Raw genomic sequence first — 20,025 nt, 5'->3', positions numbered from 1 at the left:
ATAAAATTGTTATGTCTCTATTGAAGAAGGTGAGGAAAAAGGAACGTAAATAAATTAAAACTGGCTTGAGAAGGAAGGAGTTAATAGTAAGTGCTTCCATATTTTTACTTGCTAGCACATTAGGTTCTTGATCCTGGGTTATATCCACCACCACCATGCTAGTGTGACGCCCTGGACTAGCCAGGTAGTCACAGGTAGGCCCTTGCACAAACACCCATCCCCTAATAAGGTGACAACAGCCAACCTACAAAACCCTAGTCACCTCCCTCAGGGTTTGATGGCCACACCAGGGGGCGGAGCCAGGTGGTTGGCCACGCCCACCGAGGAGTTCACAGGCCCTGAGGCAAGAAAACTGAGTTAGATTAGTTGAAGGAGAGGAGGGGTTAACACCAAAGCTGCACAACATCTCCCCCGGGGTTCCTAGTCAACAGCAGCGGTGGTGCCTACATTCACCACAACCCGTGGGTGGCGTCACGAACTTTAAACTAAAAAAACCCCTTCAAAGCGCCAGCCCCCTTTCAGAGCGACGTGAACCCCGGTCCGGAGGCGCTCGAGCCACCGACACACGAGCCCGGATCCGAGCGGCTCGGCTGCGGCCGAGCGCGGGGCGGTACACTAAAGCTAGTTATCACATCATCACTCACTTGCATCTCTATATGAGGTATCACATTCCGGTTGCTTGTCTGCCACCTCATAAAACATAGTTAGGGCAAAACTAAACTTTCTTCCTGCTGATTTCTTTTAAATATTTAACAGTCATATTAATTGTTTGCAAACTCCACTGATTGCTCAATAGACCAATGTGGAGCTCAGCAGATAGGAGAGCACAGCTCCTATCTAAGCATGCACTGAGCAATGTATGGATTCAATAGAAAGCTTAGGTTTTGTAGTTGTGCCTCCCAGTCTCCTGAGCTGGGCACTGTTCAAGAGTCTATTGCGCGACAGATGGGGGTCTCAGGACCCGTATTTAGCAGGTACTTGCAGGATTGCTTGCAGACCTCATTGATCGCTCAATGGGTCTCTGAGTAGTGATGGCCAAACTCAAACTTTAAAATTCAGGGTCCGTACCTGACACCTAGTGTCCAAGCATGGACCCCGAACATGGACGTCTCAGGAAAGTCCGTGTCAATGTTCGGGTTCGGTCACCCAAATTAAAAAAAGTAAAAAGGAAGCACAATGGGGATTAAAGCAGGACAATTTTACTTACCGAGTTTCCGCACGGTTGTCACACTGCTTTTGGATCCGGTCATTAAATCTCATGAATATTCACTACTTCCTCCACCCACCCTCTATGACAGCATCTGTGATTGGTTGCAGTCAGACTGCCGGCAACTGTGATTGGTAACCCTCACATTAGCTGTTTGGGTCCCCGGAGTGGAGAGTAAAAATAAATAATTGGAAAAAATGGCGAAGAGTCCCCCATATTTTGATACCCAGCACAGATGAAGCAGACAGCTGGAAGCTGCAGCCCCCAGCTGTGTTCATTATCTTGGCTGTGTATCAAAATATGAGGGAACCCAAATGGCGTAGGCTCCCCCCATATTATGATACCCAGCACAGATAAAGCATATGGCTACAGTTCTTTTCTTGGCTATGTATCAAAATAAGAGGGACTGCATGCAGCTTTTTTTTATTTTTTTATGTTATTATTATTTAAACAAATAATTTTAAAAACAGTTTACGGTCCCCCCCAATTTTGATACCCAGCCAAGATAAAGCAGACAGCTGGGGGCTGGTATTCCCAGGCTGGGGAGGCCCATGGTTTTTTGGCCCTCGCCAGCCTAAAAATAGCAGCCACCCCAGAATTGGCACATCTAATAGATATTGCCTTGATATGATATAATCCAACTCAGATGACTTAATCCATAGCAACCTGTAAGGATATGGACATAACCTTAAGATCCATGTAACATTTCTGTCTTTTTTGAAGATGGTGGACGCTTTCCCAGTCCTCTTACAAGCAAATCTATTTTTATTAGTGAAGAATATAACCCAAAGTATATCAAAGTTTCATAATGCTTCATTTTCCAAAAAGATGTTTAGCAAAAGGAAACCTGGGGGCAGCGCATGATATAGAGCAATCACATAAATGCATTTCTGTATGTAATAATCCATTTCTGTATTTGGTTTTAATATACTGTATTCTTATAAATCGTGTTCCATGTGATTTTATTTTCTAGGGTCTGCCGCCGACTTGTGCAAACTGGCAATGATTAAAATTTCTGCGTCAGTCACATCCTCTTTCCACTCAACGGCGAGGTTAGTAGACGTTAATATAAATGCAAATCAGCTTCCCATATTTTACCTACGGTTTTATTCTTTATGGTTGGTTATAGAAATCTGTACATGTAACTAGTACAAGTCATTTACACAGAAACATAGAACAATTTCAGGAGAACATGGACATTTTATTACTGAGAAATATAAAACAAAACTTCATAGTGTAAGAAAAAAAAAAAGACATTTATTTTTATTGAGTCCGGGATACACTCATCCGCTTTGAAACTGCAACACCAAGAAGGAAAAGCTAATGATAAATGAATGATCAAAAAAAAAACCACAACATTTTCAAAATATGTTAATTTATTCAGTATGGAGTATAGGATACTTTACACGCTGCGATATCAGTACCGATATTGCTAGCGAGCATACCCACCCCCGTCGGTTGTGCGTCACGGGCAAATCGCTGCCCGTTGCGCACAACACCGCTAACACCCGTCACACGGACTTACCTTCCCTGTGACATGGCTCTGGCCGGCGATCCGCCTCCTTTCTAAGGGGGTGGGTCATGCAGCGTCACAGCGATGTCACACGGCAGCCGTCCAATAGCAGAGGAGGGGCGGAGATGAGCGGCCGGAACATGCTGCCCACCTCCTTCCTTCCTCATTGCCATTGGACGCAGGTAAGGAGATGTTCGTCGTTCCTGTGGTGTCACACGTAGCGATGTGTGGTGCCGCAGGAACGACGAACAACATCGTACCTGCAGCAGCAACGATATTTGGAAAAGGAGCGACGTGTCAACGAGCAACGATTTTTCACGTTATGCCGCTCGTTGATCGTTGCTCCTTGGTGTCACACGCTGCGATGTCGCTAACGGCGCTGGATGTGCATCACTAATGACATGACCCCGACTATATATCGTTAGCGATGTCGCAGCGTGTAAAGCACCTTTTATGAGCTCCACAAGCAGAAATCTCCACACTTACGGCTTTATCTGCTATCAATGAGGTTATTAATGGTTGTCTGAGGAGTGTTCTGCTACACTGAATGCAATTAGACATGCAAATCATCAAGATCCACTGCTGGCAGCTACTTTTGCTGACCAATAACGCAGGGCCGGCGTCAGCACCCGGCATACCCGGGCAAATGCCGTGGCCCTGGAGAGCCGGGGGGGCCCACTCGGCCTCGTCAGCTCTGGTGCACCTTGGCCGGGGCCCACTCTCCTTAGTTCTGCGGTCCCCGGGCCGAGTTCCGGGGACCGCAGTCCTCGGCAGGAATCTGCGGCGCCGTCTCTTTAAGGCGCGCAGACTTCCTGGTTTGAACTTCATCTGTGGGCGGAGCTACAGACCGGCATCCTGCTCAGTCCCACAGATGAGAGTTGCAGTGCCAGCCAGCGACCCCCAGCACAGCGTGTCCCTCCGGCGCTGTGTGGGCCCCATCTGCACCGTGACCTGAGCGGTATGTGCCCTCCCCGCCCCCCGATTTATGCCCCCCCCCCCCCGGAGCCGCGCGTGTCTGTCTCTGTCTGTATGTAGCAGAGCTAGGTGTGTATGTACATAGCAGAGCTAGGTGTGTATGTATATAGCAGAGCTATGTGTGTATGTATATAGCAGAGCTATGTGTGTATGTATATAGCAGAGCTATGTGTGTATGTATATAGCAGAGCTAGGTGTGTATGTACATAGCAGAGCTATGTGTGTATGTATATAGCAGAGCTATGTGTGTATGTATATAGCAGAGCTATGTGTGTATGTATATAGCAGAGCTAGGTGTGTATATACATAGCAGAGCTATGTGTGTATGTATATAGCAGAGCTATGTGTGTATGTATATAGCAGAGCTAGGTGTGTATGTATATAGCAGAGCTAGCTATGTGTGTATGTATATAGCAGAGCTATGTGTGTATGTATGTAGCAGAGCTATGTGTGTATGTATATAGCAGAGCTATGTGTGCATGTATATAGCAGAGCTATGTGTGCATGTATATAGCAGAGCTATGTGTGTATGTATGTAGCAGAGCTAGGTGTGTATGTATATAGCAGAGCTATGTGTGTATGTATATAGCAGAGCTAGGTGTGTATGTATATAGCAGAGCTATGTGTGTATGTATGTAGCAGAGCTAGGTGTGTATGTATGTAGCAGAGCTAGGTGTGTATGTATATAGCAGAGCTAGGTGTGTATGTATATAGCAGAGCTAGGTGTGTATGTATATAGCAGAGCTATGTGTGTATGTATATAGCAGAGCTAGGTGTGTATGTATATAGCAGACCTATGTGTGCATGTATATAGCAGAGCTATGTGTGCATGTATATAGCAGAGCTAGGTGTGTATGTATATAGCAGAGCTAGGTGTGTATGTATATAGCAGAGCTATGTGTGTATGTATATAGCAGAGCTAGGTGTGTATGTATATAGCAGAGCTATGTGTGTATGTATATAGCAGAGCTATGTGTGTATGTATATAGCAGAGCTAGGTGTGTATGTATATAGCAGAGCTATGTGTGTATGTATGTAGCAGAGCTAGGTGTGTATGTATGTAGCAGAGCTAGGTGTGTATGTATATAGCAGAGCTAGGTGTGTATGTATATAGCAGAGCTATGTGTGCATGTATATAGCAGAGCTATGTGTGTATGTATATAGCAGAGCTATGTGTGTATGTATATAGCAGAGCTATGTGTGTATGTATATAGCAGAGCTATGTGTGTATGTATATAGCAGAGCTATGTGTGCATGTATATAGCAGAGCTATGTGTGTATGTATATAGCAGAGCTATGTGTGTATGTATATAGCAGAGCTAGGTGTGTATGTATATAGCAGAGCTAGGTGTGCATGTATATAGCAGAGCTATGTGTGCATGTATATAGCAGAGCTATGTGTGCATGTATATAGCAGAGCTAGGTGTGTATGTATATAGCAGAGCTAGGTGTGTATGTATATAGCAGAGCTATGTGTGCATGTATATAGCAGAGCTATGTGTGCATGTATATAGCAGAGCTATGTGTGTATGTATATAGCAGAGCTAGGTGTGTATGTATATAGCAGAGCTAGGTGTGTATGTATATAGCAGAGCTATGTGTGTATGTATATAGCAGAGCTAGGTGTGTATGTATATAGCAGAGCTATGTGTGTATGTATATAGCAGAGCTATGTGTGTATGTATATAGCAGAGCTAGGTGTGTATGTATATAGCAGAGCTATGTGTGTATGTATGTAGCAGAGCTAGGTGTGTATGTATGTAGCAGAGCTAGGTGTGTATGTATATAGCAGAGCTAGGTGTGTATGTATATAGCAGAGCTATGTGTGTATGTATATAGCAGAGCTAGGTGTGTATGTATATAGCAGACCTATGTGTGCATGTATATAGCAGAGCTATGTGTGTATCTATATAGCAGAGCTATGTGTGTATGTATATAGCAGAGCTAGGTGTGCATGTATATAGCAGAGCTATGTGTGCATGTATATAGCAGAGCTATGTGTGCATGTATATAGCAGAGCTATGTGTGTATGTATATAGCAGAGCTATGTGTGCATGTATATAGCAGAGCTATGTGTGCATGTATATAGCAGAGCTATGTGTGTATGTATATAGCAGAGCTATGTGTGTATGTATATAGCAGAGCTAGGTGTGTATGTATATAGCAGAGCTATGTGTGTATGTATATAGCAGAGCTATGTGTGCATGTATATAGTAGAGCTAGGTGTGTATGTATATAGCAGAGCTATGTGTGTATGTATATAGCAGAGCTATGTGTGCATGTATATAGCAGAGCTAGGTGTGTATGTATATAGCAGAGCTAGGTGTATATGTATATAGCAGAGCTATGTGTGTATGTATATAGCAGAGCTATGTGTGCATGTATATAGCAGAGCTATGTGTGCATGTATATAGCAGAGCTATGTGTGCATGTATATAGCAGAGCTATGTGTGTATGTATATAGCAGAGCTATGTGTGCATGTATATAGCAGAGCTATGTGTGTATGTATATAGCAGAGCTATGTGTGTATGTATATAGCAGAGCTATGTGTGCATGTATATAGCAGAGCTATGTGTGCATGTATAAAGCAGAGCTATGTGTGCATGTATATAGCAGAGCTATGTGTGTATGTATATAGCAGAGCTATGTGTGTATGTATATAGCAGAGCTAGGTGTGTATGTATATAGCAGAGCTATGTGTGTATGTATATAGCAGAGCTATGTGTGCATGTATATAGCAGAGCTAGGTGTGTATGTATATAGCAGAGCTATGTGTGTATGTATATAGCAGAGCTATGTGTGCATGTATATAGCAGAGCTATGTGTGTATGTATATAGCAGAGCTAGGTGTGTATGTATATAGCAGAGCTATGTGTGTATGTATATAGCAGAGCTAGGTGTGTATGTATATAGCAGAGCTAGGTGTGTATGTATATAGCAGAGCTATGTGTGTATGTATATAGCAGAGCTAGGTGTGTATGTATATAGCAGAGCTAGGTGTGTATGTATATAGCAGACCTATGTGTGCATGTATATAGCAGAGCTAGGTGTGTATGTATATAGCAGAGCTATGTGTGTATGTACATAGCAGAGCTATGTGTGTATGTATATAGCAGAGCTATGTGTGCATGTATATAGCAGAGCTATGTGTGTATGTATGTAGCAGAGCTATGTGTGTATGTATGTAGCAGAGCTAGGTGTGTATGTATTTGGCAGAGCTATGTGTGCATGTATATAGCAGAGCTATGTGTGCATGTATATAGCAGAGCTAGGTGTGTATGTATATAGCAGAGCTATGTGTGTATGTACATAGCAGAGCTATGTGTGTATGTATATAGCAGAGCTATGTGTGTATGTATATAGCAGAGCTATGTGTGTATGTATATAGCAGAGCTATGTGTGCATGTATATAGCAGAGCTATGTGTGTATGTATATAGCAGAGCTATGTGTGTATGTATATAGCAGAGCTAGGTGTGTATGTATATAGCAGAGCTAGGTGTGTATGTATATAGCAGAGCTAGGTGTGTATGTATATAGCAGAGCTATGTGTGTATGTACATAGCAGAGCTATGTGTGTATGTATATAGCAGAGCTATGTGTGTATGTATATAGCAGAGCTATGTGTGTATGTATATAGCAGAGCTATGTGTGTATGTATATAGCAGAGCTAGGTGTGTATGTATATAGCAGAGCTAGGTGTGTATGTATATAGCAGAGCTATGTGTGCATGTATATAGCAGAGCTAGGTGTGTATGTATGTAGCAGAGCTAGGTGTGTATGTATATAGCAGAGCTAGGTGTGTATGTATATAGCAGAGCTAGGTGTGTATGTATATAGCAGAGCTAGGTGTGTATGTATATAGCAGAGCTATGTGTGTATGTACATAGCAGAGCTATGTGTGTATGTATATAGCAGAGCTATGTGTGTATGTATATAGCAGAGCTATGTGTGTATGTATATAGCAGAGCTAGGTGTGTATGTATAAAGCAGAGCTAGGTGTGTATGTATATAGCAGAGCTATGTGTGCATGTATATAGCAGAGCTATGTGTGTATGTATATAGCAGAGCTATGTGTGTATGTACATAGCAGAGCTATGTGTGTATGTATATAGCAGAGCTATGTGTGTATGTATATAGCAGAGCTATGTGTGTATGTATATAGCAGAGCTATGTGTGTATGTACATAGCAGAGCTATGTGTGTATGTATATAGCAGAGCTATGTGTGTATGTATATAGCAGAGCTATGTGTGCATGTATATAGCAGAGCTATGTGTGTATGTATATAGCAGAGCTATGTGTGCATGTATATAGCAGAGCTAGGTGTGTATGTATATAGCAGAGCTAGGTGTGTATGTATATAGCAGAGCTATGTGTGTATGTATATAGCAGAGCTATGTGTGTATGTATATAGCAGAGCTATGTGTGTATGTATATAGCAGAGCTATGTGTGTATGTATATAGCAGAGCTATGTGTGTATGTATATAGCAGAGCTATGTGTGTATGTATATAGCAGAGCTATGTGTGTATGTATATAGCAGAGCTAGGTGTGTATGTACATAGCAGAGCTATGTGTGTATGTATATAGCAGAGCTATGTGTGCATGTATATAGCAGAGCTATGTGTGTATGTATGTAGCAGAGCTATGTGTGCATGTATATAGCAGCGCTATGTGTGTATGTATATAGCAGAGCTATGTGTGTATGTATATAGCAGAGCTATGTGTATGTATATAGCAGAGCTATGTGTGCATGTATATAGCAGAGCTATGTGTGTATGTATATAGCAGAGCTAGGTGTGTATGTATATAGCAGAGCTATGTGTGTATGTATATAGCAGAGCTAGGTGTGTATGTATATAGCAGAGCTATGTGTGTATGTATATAGCAGAGCTATGTGTGCATGTATATAGCAGAGCTAGGTGTGTATGTATATAGCAGAGCTATGTGTGTATGTATATAGCAGACCTATGTGTGTATGTATATAGCAGAGCTATGTGTGTATGTATATAGCAGAGCTATGTGTGCATGTATATAGCAGAGCTATGTGTGCATGTATATAGCAGAGCTATGTGTGCATGTATATAGCAGAGCTATGTGTGCATGTATATAGCAGAGCTATGTGTGTATGTATATAGCAGAGCTATGTGTGTATGTATATAGCAGAGCTATGTGTGTATGTATATAGCAGAGCTATGTGTGTATGTATATAGCAGACCTATGTGTGCATGTATATAGCAGAGCTATGTGTGCATGTATATAGCAGAGCTAGGTGTGTATGTATATAGCAGCGCTGTGTGTATGTATATAGCAGAGCTAGGTGTGTATGTATATAGCAGACCTATGTGTGCATGTATATAGCAGAGCTATGTGTGTATGTATATAGCAGAGCTATGTGTGCATGTATATAGCAGAGCTATGTGTGTATGTATATAGCAGAGCTATGTGTGTATGTATATAGCAGAGCTATGTGTGTATGTATATAGCAGAGCTATGTGTGTATGTATATAGCAGAGCTATGTGTGTATGTATATAGCAGAGCTATGTGTGTATGTATATAGCAGAGCTATGTGTGTATGTATATAGCAGAGCTAGGTGTGTATGTACATAGCAGAGCTATGTGTGTATGTATATAGCAGAGCTATGTGTGCATGTATATAGCAGAGCTATGTGTGTATGTATGTAGCAGAGCTATGTGTGTATGTATGTAGCAGAGCTAGGTGTGTATGTATATAGCAGAGCTATGTGTGCATGTATATAGCAGAGCTATGTGTGCATGTATATAGCAGAGCTAGGTGTGTATGTATATAGCAGAGCTATGTGTGTATGTATATAGCAGAGCTATGTGTGTATGTATATAGCAGAGCTATGTGTGTATGTATATAGCAGAGCTATGTGTGCATGTATATAGCAGAGCTATGTGTGTATGTATATAGCAGAGCTAGGTGTGTATGTATATAGCAGAGCTAGGTGTGTATGTATATAGCAGAGCTATGTGTGTATGTATATAGCAGAGCTATGTGTGTATGTATATAGCAGAGCTATGTGTGTATGTATATAGCAGAGCTAGGTGTGTATGTATATAGCAGAGCTATGTGTGTATGTATATAGCAGAGCTAGGTGTGTATGTATATAGCAGAGCTATGTGTGTATGTATATAGCAGAGCTAGGTGTGTATGTACATAGCAGAGCTATGTGTGTATGTATATAGCAGAGCTATGTGTGCATGTATATAGCAGAGCTATGTGTATGTATATAGCAGAGCTAGGTGTGCATGTATATAGCAGAGCTATGTGTGTATGTATATAGCAGAGCTATGTGTGTATGTATATAGCAGAGCTATGTGTGTATGTATATAGCAGAGCTAGGTGTGTATGTACATAGCAGAGCTATGTGTGTATGTATATAGCAGAGCTATGTGTGCATGTATATAGCAGAGCTATGTGTATGTATATAGCAGAGCTATGTGTGCATGTATATAGCAGAGCTATGTGTGTATGTATATAGCAGAGCTAGGTGTGTATGTATATAGCAGAGCTATGTGTGTATGTATATAGCAGAGCTAGGTGTGTATGTATATAGCAGAGCTATGTGTGTATGTATATAGCAGAGCTATGTGTGCATGTATATAGCAGAGCTATGTGTGCATGTATATAGCAGAGCTATGTGTGCATGTATATAGCAGAGCTATGTGTGCATGTATATAGCAGAGCTATGTGTGTATGTATATAGCAGAGCTATGTGTGTATGTATATAGCAGAGCTATGTGTGTATGTATATAGCAGAGCTATGTGTGTATGTATATAGCAGACCTATGTGTGCATGTATATAGCAGAGCTATGTGTGCATGTATATAGCAGAGCTAGGTGTGTATGTATATAGCAGCGCTGTGTGTATGTATATAGCAGAGCTAGGTGTGTATGTATATAGCAGACCTATGTGTGCATGTATATAGCAGAGCTATGTGTGTATGTATATAGCAGAGCTATGTGTGCATGTATATAGCAGACCTATGTGTGTATGTATATAGCAGAGCTAGGTGTGTATGTATATAGCAGACCTATGTGTGCATGTATATAGCAGAGCTATGTGTGTATGTATATAGCAGAGCTATGTGTGTATGTATATAGCAGACCTATGTGTGCATGTATATAGCAGAGCTATGTGTGCATGTATATAGCAGAGCTAGGTGTGTATGTATATAGCAGAGCTATGTGTGTATGTATATAGCAGCGCTGTGTGTATGTATATAGCAGAGCTAGGTGTGTATGTATATAGCAGACCTATGTGTGCATGTATATAGCAGAGCTATGTGTGTATGTATATAGCAGAGCTATGTGTGCATGTATATAGCAGAGCTATGTGTGTATGTATATAGCAGAGCTATGTGTGTATGTATATAGCAGAGCTATGTGTGTATGTATATAGCAGAGCTATGTGTGTATGTATATAGCAGAGCTATGTGTGCATGTATATAGCAGAGCTATGTGTGCATGTATATAGCAGAGCTATGTGTGCATGTATATAGCAGAGCTATGTGTGTATGTATATAGCAGAGCTATGTGTGCATGTATATAGCAGAGCTATGTGTGTATGTATATAGCAGAGCTATGTGTGTATGTATATAGCAGAGCTATGTGTGCATGTATATAGCAGAGCTATGTGTGTATGTATATAGCAGAGCTATGTGTGCATGTATATAGCAGAGCTATGTGTGTATGTATATAGCAGAGCTATGTGTGCATGTATATAGCAGAGCTATGTGTGTATGTATATAGCAGAGCTATGTGTGCATGTATATAGCAGAGCTATGTGTGCATGTATATAGCAGAGCTATGTGTGTATGTATATAGCAGAGCTATGTGTGTATGTATATAGCAGAGCTATGTGTGTATGTATATAGCAGAGCTATGTGTGTATGTATGTAGCAGAGCTATGTGTGTATTTATATAGCAGAGCTATGTGTGTATGTATGTAGCAGAGCTATGTGTGCATGTATATAGCAGAGCTATGTGTGCATGTATATAGCAGAGCTATGTGTGCATGTATATAGCAGAGCTATGTGTGCATGTATATAGCAGAGCTATGTGTGTATGTATATAGCAGAGCTATGTGTGCATGTATATAGCAGAGCTATGTGTGTATGTAGCAGAGCTAGGTGTGTATGTATATAGCAGAGCTATGTGTGTATGTAGCAGAGCTATGTGTGTATGTATGTGGCAGAGCTATGTGTGTATGTAGCAGAGCTATGTGTGTATGTATATAGCAGAGCTATGTGTGTATGTATGCAGCAGAGCTAGGTGTGTATGTATATAGCAGACCTATGTGTGCATGTATATAGCAGAGCTATGTGTGTATGTATATAGCAGAGCTATGTGTGCATGTATATAGCAGAGCTATGTGTGTATGTACATAGCAGAGCTATGTGTGTATGTACATAGCAGAGCTATGTGTGTATGTATATAGCAGAGCTATGTGTGTATGTATATAGCAGAGCTATGTGTGCATGTATATAGCAGAGCTATGTGTGTATGTATATAGCAGAGCTAGGTGTGTATGTATATAGCAGAGCTAGGTGTGTATGTATATAGCAGACCTATGTGTGTATGTATATAGCAGAGCTATGTGTGTATGTATATAGCAGAGCTATGTGTGTATGTATATAGCAGAGCTAGGTGTGTATGTATATAGCAGAGCTATGTGTGTATGTATATAGCAGAGCTATGTGTGTATGTATATAGCAGAGCTATGTGTGTATGTATATAGCAGAGCTAGGTGTGTATGTATATAGCAGAGCTATGTGTGTATTGTGAGGCAAATCCCGGGATATGAAGATGAATTATGACTCCAGTCATAATCCCTCATCACTCCCTGGCAGTGCCCCCTCCCTTCTTGTTCTCAGTGTTCCACTTACACCTCCATGGCCATGTCCTGTGATATGGAGATGAGGTGGTGTGGGAACAATGGACACAGGATGACTCCCTGCCGTCACCCTGTAACAAGAGTTGTATCTCATTAGCAAGGCTATGGAACTAGCCAGACAGAACGACTCCAGTAAAAAATGGTTCATATCTCGCAAGCCATATTTCCGATAAATATGGCAACCATAAAAATGGTGTCTCCGCATGCGGACGATGCTGGCACACCCTTTTTATGGGAGCAGGACATTGGGAAATGCCCCAGGCGTGATATCAGCCAATGGGGAACTGGCAGACAGGTCATGAGTCCCCTCGTTCTGTAGCTAAATTCATAACTATCACAATGAGAGCATTGGCGTCCGCCTACGACGCTCCCAGGCAAAGTTATGGCCCATATTCCATGTTGTGGATTGTCCATAACTCCAGCCAGGGGTGGAGCAGTGCTCCCTCTGAGGTCACTAAGGTAGGAGGGGACCTGGATTTGCCCAGGTTGATAACCCTACTTCGGCCATTTTCCAGGGTTCTTTCGCTGGGGGCACGTGTAGGAAACATCTGTGGGAAGGATCCTAGAAACCTGGTCTACAGCGCCCCCCTGTGGCCAGACGCACAAGGTAACTGATTGAATTGCATACCTGTTTGTAAACCATGCTTTATCTGTAACTGTACTCTGACATATGTATATTCTGTAGATTCCCTATTGTATATATTGTAGTTTCTAGTGTGCTTTAGGCTGATTAAATTATATAATTAATCTTGGGCTGTTCTGTTATCTCGATCTTGAATCCCACGTCTGTGTGTTCGGCTAATAGTTACCGTAAATCGGTTGGTGGCAGCGAGTTTGTGCCAAGGATTATTGTGGGGAGGCCAGGGAGATTCGGGGAGGTTTTATATATTCCGCCCGCGGAGGTCGGGGGAATATATACCCTACTCTCACCGGGGACCCTTCAATAATCGGCATAAGTAGTATAGCGGCCTCCTTGCTTGTCGTCGGGCAATTCCATAATTGGCCTGACTATAAGAGGGGCGCTAGAGAGCGCATCACGTGCTCTGTCTGTCGGTCGGGAGGTATAAAGGAGGGGTGACCCCCCACTTGTTACCCCCCGATTGTGACGTACTGGTAGCCAGCGCGGGGGATTTCTGAGTGACCCCCCCGGTGGTTTGTGACATATTGGTGGCATAGCGGTGGGATCGAGATAATAGTGTGTGTGAGTGTGAGACCCATACTCCCAGACACTAAAGACTGCCTGCAGCAGCTGTGGCTGCTGGGGTCTTCAGACTAGCTCAACACTAGAGTGTCAGAGTGCAGATACTGTAAGGTGTGTGGAGGCATCAGGTGTCAGTTCTGTGTCAGTGACCAAAAGTCTGCAAGAATGGCTGATGGCACCAGGAGCAGAGCTATGCAACTGGCCAATGCTAAGGCAGGAGCCGAAGAGAGGGAGGACGGTGCTGTGGACAGCAATGAGGAGGTTGCCCACGAGTCCTCCAGGAGCTCGACGCCAGAAAACCGTTCTGCCGAGGACATTGCGCAACCTGGCACTGCTGGACAAGATGAGGAGGAGCTCACCCAAGGTTCCTCAACGAGCCAGATGCCAGCCCTCCGCTCTGAAAGGGACAGTGAATCGCCTAGCTCTGCAGCGTGCCGCAGATCACCACGTGCCATTCCACCGAGCCTGGGAGGCTCGGATAGCCTTCTTCAAATGGCTATGGCCCTTCTCCAGGCTGGAGACCAGAAGGGCTACAAGGAACTCCTGGCAGAGCGCAGGGCAGAGCGGCAGGCAGCGCGTGACGCTGAGGCTGCGGAGCGGCACGCAGAGCGTGAGGCTGCGGAGCGAGAGCGGCAGGCAGCGCGTGAAGAGCGAGAGCGACAGGCAGACCGTGACTACCAGCTGCAGCTAGCTCAGCTCCGGCCCTCATCAGCCACATGTGACCTTCGAGACACCAAACTTCCAAAGGTCCGTGTTGAGGACTTCCCAGTGCTGGAGAAGGATGGAGACTTGGACTCTTTCTTGACTGCTTTTGAACGGACTTGCTTGCAGCACCATCTGGACAAGGACCAGTGGGCCAAATACCTGACCCCCCGTTTAAGGGGTAAGGCCCTGGATATCCTTGGGGACTTGCCTGCTGAGGCAGATCAGGGCTACGACACCATCAAGCGGGCCCTGATCCAACAGTACAACCTCACTCCAGAGTCCTACCGCAAGAAGTTCCGGAGCCTACAGAAGGGACCAAAGGACTCCTGGGCTGACCACCGGCGGGCACTTGCCCGAGCTGCCGACCACTGGACCCAAGGCCTGCAGCTTTCCACCGGACCAGAGATCCTGGACTTGGTCATCACGGAGCAACTCTTGTGGAACTGCCCTGAGGATCTCCGCCAGTTCATCCGAGACCAGAAGCCAAAGGGGTCCACGGCTACAGCTGCCCTGGCCGATGACTACACCAACAATCGGGCTCCTGAAGCCAGGAGAGCAGCCACCAGCAGCACCTGGAGAGGGGGTAAGATGAACTCTGCGACTGCCCCACCTGCCCCTAGACTGCAGGGGGTGTCCCCCTCAACTCCCCTCTCCAGGCCCGTGGCGGAACCAAGACGGTGCCACCAGTGCAACCTACCTGGACACTTCAAGGCCATGTGCCCTCAGCGTCCCAAGGCCCCGGCTCCGTCCCCGTCCCAAGGGCCGCCCAAGGTGTATTGTGTGGGTGGGGGTGGTGGTAGGTCCCTGGACAGCTTCCAACCTGTCACCGTCGGCCGGTCTGTGACCATAGGACTGCGAGACAGCGCCTCGGAGGTGACTCTGGTGCGGCCTGAGATGGTGTCCCCCCAAGACTTGATCCCTGGAAAAACCCTCGCTGTCTCCGGGATTGGAGGCACTGACCCGGCGCTGCCTGTTGCTGACATTTATGTGGACTGGGGCGCAGGGCGAGGGGTGAGGGAGGTGGGGGTAACTGATCGGATCCCTGCAAACGTGCTACTTGGGACAGATTTGGGGCAGATAACCTCCCAGTTTGGGCCCCAACCAAGGGCTGAACCTTCAGCCAGTACTGACATGCCTCCGGACAATGTTAATGTGTTATCTATGAATGATGTAAGGGAGGAGGGAGTGAACTCTGATATTTCTGCTTGCATAGACACCATAGACACACACTCAGCTGCAGCTGTGACAGGGGAGGGGGTCAGAGAAAGGTGTGACAATGCCTCTACAAGTAATCAGCCTGTGAGCTGGGATCTGTTGCCCTCTGAAGGGATAAGCAGAGAGCAGGGTGCTGCAGGGGGAGGACCAGTGTGTGGGGTGGGGGCTACCACAGCAAATGTGGGGTCCCCAGAGATTTCACAGCGGGGTTCTGTTGCTGCAGGAGGGGAACAGGCAGGTGAGATTGGGGCCGGTCCAGGAGCGGAAGTGCTCCCAGGTAAGATCTCGGTGCATGGTTCCCCCACAACCGGGGTGTCAGGAAGCCAGGTAGGTCTGCCTGAACCGGCGACTTGGTCAGGAACGGAGGAGGAGCAGGCACGACCCACGGTCGCAGCGGCTGTGGCCGCTGTCACCCGCAGTGGGAGTGCTGGAAGCCAAGGGGCCTCCCGGAGGTCCGATAGCTCTTCCCCTTCTGACCAAGTGGCAGCCGAGTCAGGTGGAGGCCAGGACACAGGTCCCGGGGTACTGACTGAAGATGTGACAGTCTCGTCGATTCTGGCCACATCTAGTCAGGGGTTTCAGGCAGCGTTAGAAGCTGACGACAGCCTGAAAGCTCTTAAGGAGCAGGCGGCACAGCCTCCCTCGGACTCGGACCCGGAGCGAGTGGTCTGGGACCAAGGACGGCTGTACCGGGCCACGGTCCAGCAGGGTTCACCGGAGGCGTGGCCCAGGGACCGACAGTTGGTGGTACCCTATCCGTTCCGGACGGAGTTGTTGCGGATCGCACATGAGATTCCGATGGCCGGACACCTAGGGATCGCTAAGACCAAGGCCAGGTTAAACCAGCATTTCTACTGGCCAAAAATGGGGGCCGATGTGGCTGCCTACTGCCGTTCGTGTGAAACCTGTCAGAGAGTGGGGAAGGCGGGGCCACGCCCCAAAGCCCCACTGGTATCTCTGCCAATCATCGATGAGCCTTTCAGGAGGGTGGCTGTGGATCTGGTCGGCCCGCTGGCCATCCCCAGCAGCTCCGGGAAACGCTTCATACTGACGGTAGTGGACTATGCCACCCGGTACCCAGAAGCAGTGGCCTTGTCGTCCATTCGGGCTGACAAGGTGGCCACCGCATTGCTGGAGATTTTCTCCCGAGTGGGTTTTCCCCAGGAAATGCTCACTGACCGGGGGACCCAATTCATGTCCCAGCTGATGGAGGCCCTCTGTAAGCAAGTCCAGGTGCGACATCTGGTGGCCAGCCCGTACCATCCACAGACTAATGGCCTGTGCGAGCGGTTCAATGGCACCTTAAAGCAGATGCTTAAGATGTTGGTCGACTCCCATGGGCGTGACTGGGAGCGGTATCTCCCACACCTGTTATTTGCTTACCGGGAGGTTCCACAGGCCTCAACAGGATTCTCACCGTTTGAGCTCCTGTACGGGCGACGTGTGCGGGGCCCCCTGGCTCTGGTGAAAGAGGCTTGGGAAGGGGATTTGGCCACCCCTGGAGTGTCGGTTATCGAGTATGTCATGCGCTTCCGGGACAAAATGCAGGCCTTGACGCAACTGGTACACGACAATATGGCTCAAGCCCAGGCCGATCAGAAGCGTTGGTACGACCAGAACGCTTGTGAGAGGACCTACCAAGTGGGTCAAAAGGTGTGGGTACTGGTCCCCGCACCACAGGACAAGCTTCAGGCAGCCTGGGAAGGCCCATACCTCGTGTACCAGCAGCTCAACCCTGTGACGTACCTGGTCACCCTGGACCCTGCCCGTGGAAGGCGGAAGCCCTTCCATGTGAACATGATGAAGGCACATCATGAGCGGGAGGCGTGTGCGCTCCCCGTGTGCAACCTGCCCGAGGAGGGAGAAGCGGAAACCCTCTTGGATATGCTAGCCCAGGTCAGGGCAGGCGGATCCATTGAGGATGTGGAGGTTGGCCACCAGCTCTTGGAGGACCAACGGTCCCAGCTGTGGGCCACCCTACACCCCTTCCGGGGGTTGTTTACCAACCAGCCCGGAAGGACTAACTTGGCTGTCCATCACGTGGACACTGGGGATCATCCCCCGATCCGGCGTTCAGCATATCGGGTCTCCCTGGAGGTGCAGCAACACATGCGCCAGGAGATTGACGAGATGCTGAAGCTGGGGGTGATCCAGGCATCCAACAGCGCTTGGGCCTCGCCTGTAGTCCTCGTCCCTAAGAAGGACCGAACCACTCGGTTCTGCGTGGACTACAGGGGGCTCAATGCTGTCACGGTCGCCGATGCGTACCCAATGCCACGCATCGATGACCTGCTCGATCAGTTGGCCGGGGCTCAGTACCTGACCATCATGGATCTGAGCCGGGGATATTGGCAGATCCCCCTGACTCGCAAGGCCAGGGAACGCTCTGCCTTTATTACCCCATTTGGACTATACGAGTCCACGGTGATGCCATTCGGGATGAGGAATGCCCCTGCCACTTTCCAGCGGATGGTCAACACCCTGCTCAAGGGACTTGAAGGGTACGCGGCCGCGTACCTAGATGACATTGCCGTCTTCAGTCCCACCTGGGAGGACCACCTAGAGCATCTAGCACAGGTGCTCAGGCGGATCCACCGGGCAGGTTTGACCATCAAGCCGGGAAAGTGTCAGCTGGCCATGAGCGAGGTCCAGTACCTCGGTCACCGGGTAGGCGGGAGAACACTGAAGCCCGAGCCTGAGAAAGTGGAGGCCATCGCATCCTGGCCCACCCCCAGGACCAAGAAGCAGGTGATGTCCTTCTTGGGGACCGCTGGGTACTATAGGAGGTTTGTTCCATGCTATAGTAGCCTGGCAAAGCCCTTGACGGACCTCACCAAGAAGAAGCTGCCCTCTGCAGTCGATTGGACAATGGACTGCGAGACAGCCTTCCGGGCCCTAAAGGACGCCCTGTCCAGCCCGCCCGTGCTACAGGCAGCCGACTTCACGCGGCCGTTTGTAGTACAGACCGACGCCAGTGACTTCGGCCTCGGTGCGGTGCTCAGCCAGGTGGACTCTGCGAGCCAAGAGCACCCAGTCTTGTACCTGAGCAGGAAGCTGTTACCAAGGGAAGTTGCCTATTCCACGATGGAGAAGGCGTGCCTGGCCATAGTGTGGGCCCTGCAGCGTCTGCAACCCTATCTATACGGGCGCCACTTCATCGTGGAGACGGACCACAATCCCCTCAGCTGGTTGCACACCGTCTCTGGGACGAATGGGCGATTGTTGCGATGGAGCCTTGCGCTCCAGCAATACAACTTCACCATTCGCCACAAAAGGGGCCGTGACCACGGTAACGCAGACGGGCTGTCCCGACAAGGAGAGGTCGCGGACGGGCGCACGGGGGAACACCGGAGTGTGCTGCCCCCTAGCGCCCTCAAAAGGGGGGAGGTGTGAGGCAAATCCCGGGATATGAAGATGAATTATGACTCCAGTCATAATCCCTCATCACTCCCTGGCAGTGCCCCCTCCCTTCTTGTTCTCAGTGTTCCACTTACACCTCCATGGCCATGTCCTGTGATATGGAGATGAGGTGGTGTGGGAACAATGGACACAGGATGACTCCCTGCCGTCACCCTGTAACAAGAGTTGTATCTCATTAGCAAGGCTATGGAACTAGCCAGACAGAACGACTCCAGTAAAAAATGGTTCATATCTCGCAAGCCATATTTCCGATAAATATGGCAACCATAAAAATGGTGTCTCCGCATGCGGACGATGCTGGCACACCCTTTTTATGGGAGCAGGACATTGGGAAATGCCCCAGGCGTGATATCAGCCAATGGGGAACTGGCAGACAGGTCATGAGTCCCCTCGTTCTGTAGCTAAATTCATAACTATCACAATGAGAGCATTGGCGTCCGCCTACGACGCTCCCAGGCAAAGTTATGGCCATATTCCATGTTGTGGATTTTGTCCATAACTCCAGCCAGGGGTGGAGCAGTGCTCCCTCTGAGGTCACTAAGGTAGGAGGGGACCTGGATTTGCCCAGGTTGATAACCCTACTTCGGCCATTTTCCAGGGCTCTTTCGCTGGGGGCACGTGTAGGAAACATCTGTGGGAAGGATCCTAGAAACCTGGTCTACAGCGCCCCCCTGTGGCCAGACGCACAAGGTAACTGATTGAATTGCATACCTGTTTGTAAACCATGCTTTATCTGTAACTGTACTCTGACATATGTATATTCTGTAGATTCCCTATTGTATATATTGTAGTTTCTAGTGTGCTTTAGGCTGATTAAATTATATAATTAATCTTGGGCTGTTCTGTTATCTCGATCTTGAATCCCACG

General features: G+C 47.0%; 1 protein-coding gene across 1 annotated transcript in view; it reads left to right on the top strand.

The window, feature by feature from the left end:
- Window positions 1-20,025, top strand: part of POLN (DNA polymerase nu) — a 270,736-nt gene that overhangs the window by 222,103 nt on the left and 28,608 nt on the right. Inside the window, exon 19 of the mRNA XM_075332945.1 lies at window positions 2,181-2,259. Coding sequence (XP_075189060.1) covers window positions 2,181-2,259 — 79 coding nt within the window. The remainder of the gene's footprint in view (window positions 1-2,180; window positions 2,260-20,025) is intronic.

This window comes from Anomaloglossus baeobatrachus, chromosome 1 (genome assembly GCF_048569485.1).
Source record: "Anomaloglossus baeobatrachus isolate aAnoBae1 chromosome 1, aAnoBae1.hap1, whole genome shotgun sequence".
Lineage (NCBI taxonomy): Eukaryota > Metazoa > Chordata > Amphibia > Anura > Aromobatidae > Anomaloglossus > Anomaloglossus baeobatrachus.
The sequence above is the reverse complement of the archived record's forward strand: the minus strand, read 5'-3'. Positions and strand labels throughout refer to the sequence as shown.